The sequence below is a fragment of the Macadamia integrifolia genome, chromosome 3 (assembly GCF_013358625.1).
Source record: "Macadamia integrifolia cultivar HAES 741 chromosome 3, SCU_Mint_v3, whole genome shotgun sequence".
Classification (NCBI taxonomy): domain Eukaryota; kingdom Viridiplantae; phylum Streptophyta; class Magnoliopsida; order Proteales; family Proteaceae; genus Macadamia; species Macadamia integrifolia.
In genome coordinates, this window is record NC_056559.1 from 5,164,506 (window position 1) to 5,168,611 (window position 4,106).

Consider the following 4,106-nt stretch of genomic DNA (forward strand, 5'->3'; position numbering starts at 1 on the left):
TTTTTTAAATGTTCTGTCTGATCTATACTTTGGTAACATATTTCTTTCATTTTTCCATATGAACTATTTCAGAAGTATAGAATAATAAAGATAATAAAGTTATGTTTCTCAGAAGTTACTTGTTTCTTTTTGGTAGTCTCACAAATTACTTCATATTTTGGTATCCTAAAGTATGTAGTAAAAATCTTAAACGTGATTTATACTACAAAGGTAGATATGGCAATGGATTATACCATGAATAGCTTAGAATATTTCTTCATCGCATACAGTATTTTTTAATAAGGATTTTTTTTCCTGAAAATATATCATATCCTGCTAAAAGGATGCATATAGTGTATTGTCTTGATCCTAATTTCTCCTTATTGCAGGGCACTTCTTCTCACCACGATTCCTGTGTTGATAGGGACACTCATCATTCTTGTCATTGGCAACACTGTGACTATGGGTACCGTCATCCACGCTGTAATTTCAACTATTAGTGTTGTTGTCTACTTCTGCTGCTTTGTCATGGCATTTGGACCGATTCCCAACATCCTCTGCTCGGAGATCTTCCCCACCCGAGTCCGTGGGCTCTGCATTGCAATATGTGCACTGACATTTTGGATTTGTGACATCATTGTTACCTACACACTCCCAGTCATGCTCACCTCCATTGGGCTTGCCGGTGTCTTTGGTATATATGCTCTTGTATGTTGTATCTCATGGGCTTTCGTCTTCTTGAAAGTTCCAGAAACCAAGGGCATGCCCCTTGAGGTTATCCAAGAATTCTTTGCTGTTGGTGCAAAACAGGCTGCTGCCAAGAATGAGTAGTTTAATGGTCAGGAACTTTAAATGGTGCCATTTTTTTGGCATTCTGTGCTGCCAAAGTTGTTATTCCTGCTGTCAGCTGCACATTGCCTGTGCTGTTTGGAGCTAAAGATGATGAGATGATTGGTTGTGGTGGTGATTATATTTAAAAAGAAGAGGTGAGCATCAAATGGATGGGAGTTGGGTAAATCAAGTAATTAGTGTCTTGAAAGTTTGGTTGTGTTCTTCTCTTCTCTTCAACAAGTTTTGAGAGCAAGAGACTTTGATTTCTTTCTCTGGCATCAAAAAATTTTCCCCCTTTTTGCTATATCTGTTATTTTTGTGTTGAAGCTATATTTGATTTGGTTTCATTACTTTCTGGTGTATATGCATGTAAATGAGAGTGCGGCATTTGTAGTCTCAAGACAGGTCGCTCGAGGAATATTTCATTTGGAATAAATGTCACAAATGGTTGAGGGAAGAATATTTTTTTTTAAAGTCCAATAAGCTTATAGATTGCTTAGGTCAGAAGTGAACATAATCTGAATCATCAGGTGCCTTCCCTCCAAAGAAATTTTTGGTTGTTTCAAAAGAATGCTATGGAGTATCAAGATCTAGTACTATCAAGAAGTCTGAGTTGGCTGTTTTGTTAATCTCTCCCTAATTCCTCTCACCAGTACTTGAGGTTCATGTATACCAACAGAGCAAGAGTGACATTGCTCTGTGGTCTTTGACAATGCATGTAACCCAGCCCTTTCCATTGAAAACCCTACCTGAGTAGTGTGTTATAAGCAATAGTGCTTGTTACCTTTAAACCATACAACACTGCAACATAGAACAATTCAGAACCATTGCTGGCTGATCAGAACCATCTCTTCGTGGCTATCAGTGACCGATATTGTGTGGAAGAGAAGAAACTCTTGGCTATTTGTCATCCTTCATTAGGCATTTTTTCTGTCCCAACTCAGCTCTGCTAAACATTTATCCAAATAATGGGCAGGTTACACAGAACTTTGTTCCACCATTAAAATTCTATTTAAGGTCGTGTTGATTATCTACCCCCACCCTCTTCCCTCCTCCTCCTCCTCCTCCTCGTCCTCCTACTACTACTAGTACTACTACCTGATCATGGTTTACAAAATTGGATTGATGGATTAAGCTGTTTGAATTAGAATTAATTGACCTGATTCTGTTGATGGCTCATTCGCAAAACCTTATTTTGGATCGATCATAAACATACACAAATGTTGCCTTTTGGCCATTTTCTCTTTCTTTCTGTCATTAAAAATGTTGAAGGTAAATGAAACGTATCTCTTGTAGTGAGATATACAAGACTTTACTTCCCAATTCTATTTTCTAGGGTTTTAACAATGATTCCATATAGGTGAGTGCACCAATGAGGAAGGGCTCTTCTATGTAAGCGGTATAGGAGAGTGCACCAATTAGGGATGTGATAATGATTTCGTAAATAGGAAAGTAGAGAGTAGAGAGTAAAGAGTGAAAGAAAGTGCTAGCATGCCTTGTGCTGCTTGCTTAAAGAAACTTTTTCTTTTCTTCTTCCTGAAAAGGAAATGACGTAACTTTTATACTCCCATTGTTCATGCTAGCAAAAATTTTGGGGCCACCTCAGTGGTCTTAGTTCATATTGCATGAGGTAAAACCAAGTTCCCCCATATTTAGCAGTTTCTGCTTGCATTGTTCATTGAGAAAGCCTTTTCATTTGGTACAAATATTGTTCACATGGCAAGTTGGATGGTTTCCAAATTTTGAAGATAGGGAGCCCCTTAAGTCCCTTGCTCATATGTTGAGTGTGAGATCAAGTAAAATTGACCCAAAAAATGATACTTTGAGAAATTGAATACTACTAAGAAGGTGTATGGTTCACCAAATGGGTGCACAATAAATGTAAAAAACCATACACGCAAACGGTATAAGGGATTGCACCAATATTAGGTTTTAAAGTCTAGCATGATGAGAGTGTCTTCATTATTAATGGAGAATAGAATTACAAACTTTGTTCTATTCGCCTCTCTGTTTACGAAGAATTCCCCTTTAACCCTAATAATCTCTATCACTACCAATTTAAAGGAAAAAGAAAAACATTAAACTCATCACAGAGATGATAAGAAAGAAGAAGAAGAAGAAAGGATCCAAGGAGATGCATGTATTTCCTATAAAAAAAAATCATTTTTTTCTATCTGATATGCTTTGCAGATGGATGAGTGTGTAAATGGACCCAATACGTATCAGCTTATTTCCATCAGACGTCAGAGAGCGGTCCAAGACCTAAACTCTACTGGTTCAGTGACACATCAGTTGCGTTGAATCAGTGCCTCAATAACGTGGGCGGAGGGCCCAATGTTCCTCACTTCTCTCTCTCTCTCTCTCTCTCTCTCTCTGGTAACTGGTAAATCTCCCCCGACTCCAGAACTCCGAGTCTGTCTGGGTCAACCGTGGAGGGGAAAGGGAAGTTTGACGATTGAAATTCCTCTGCTTGGATCTGCAGTTTTGAGTTCTTCTAGGGTTTCTCGATCTCTCGTGATCGTGGGAAGAGAAATATGTCTTCGCAACTCGACAAGATTCCTCTGGAGAAGAGACCTGGGATCCTCATTGTTGGATCCCCCAACGTCGGCAAGCGAACACTTCTTTCCAGTTAATACTTACTCACCCTCTTATTTCTCTTGTTGGATTGTTTTATCCTTTACTTGAATCATGAATCCTGTTCTAGTTTGTTTATAGTTATATGGGTAACGTAGAAGAGCTGAATAAGATTCACATAGCCAACGTCAAATAGTTGGAAGGACTATATCGATAATGATTTTTGGTGAAATCCAATTCTGGTCAACAATTGAGGAGAATTTTGTAATGATTAAAAGATTTGGGAGGTTTCTTTACCTGAATATGTTTGGATTGATTTCGCACTTACCAGATCCTAGTGAGGTACTACTCTGTATGTTCTTCTGCCCAGCCTGCCGGATTTTACAAATGTCTAAAGATTACAAAGTTTCAGTTTGTTGGCATCATCTAATTGTTACGTTTTCTGTAAGATCTTGGTGGAACCATAGATTGGTTTCACACTGGCACAGAACATTTTTGAAATTGCATATCAACAGGATTAAAGACATCCTCTCATGTGCCTTATTTTGTAGATTTTCGTTTTCGATTGCTTAGTGAAATTAAGAAGCCTTATCTTAAGATTTTGCATGTTGATTGTAGGGTTGCTTGCTTTGGATTTTGATGATGCGTCTGATTCATCCTCCGAAGTACTTAGCTATGGGTATGTTAGGACTAACTCTACTGTAGAACCCGCCCCCAAACCA

The 4,106-nt window shown here is 38.3% G+C and overlaps 2 protein-coding genes across 4 annotated transcripts in view; both read left to right on the forward strand.

Annotated features, from left to right (window-relative positions):
* The window catches only part of LOC122074855 (monosaccharide-sensing protein 2-like), an 8,687-nt gene extending 7,420 nt beyond the window's left edge, over positions 1 to 1,267 (forward strand). For all 3 annotated transcript variants that reach the window (XM_042639829.1, XM_042639830.1, XM_042639828.1), the window contains exon 6: positions 369 to 1,267. In XM_042639829.1, the coding sequence (XP_042495763.1) occupies positions 369 to 810 (442 nt within the window). In that variant the 3' untranslated portion in view covers positions 811 to 1,267. The remainder of the gene's footprint in view (positions 1 to 368) is intronic.
* Positions 1,268 to 2,911: 1,644 nt separating this feature from the next.
* Positions 2,912 to 4,106, forward strand: part of LOC122073725 — a 3,396-nt gene continuing 2,201 nt past the window's right edge. The window contains exons 1-2 of the mRNA XM_042638350.1: positions 2,912 to 3,438; positions 4,003 to 4,100. Of these exons, the coding sequence (XP_042494284.1) occupies positions 3,345 to 3,438; positions 4,003 to 4,100 (192 nt within the window). The 5' untranslated portion in view covers positions 2,912 to 3,344. The remainder of the gene's footprint in view (positions 3,439 to 4,002; positions 4,101 to 4,106) is intronic.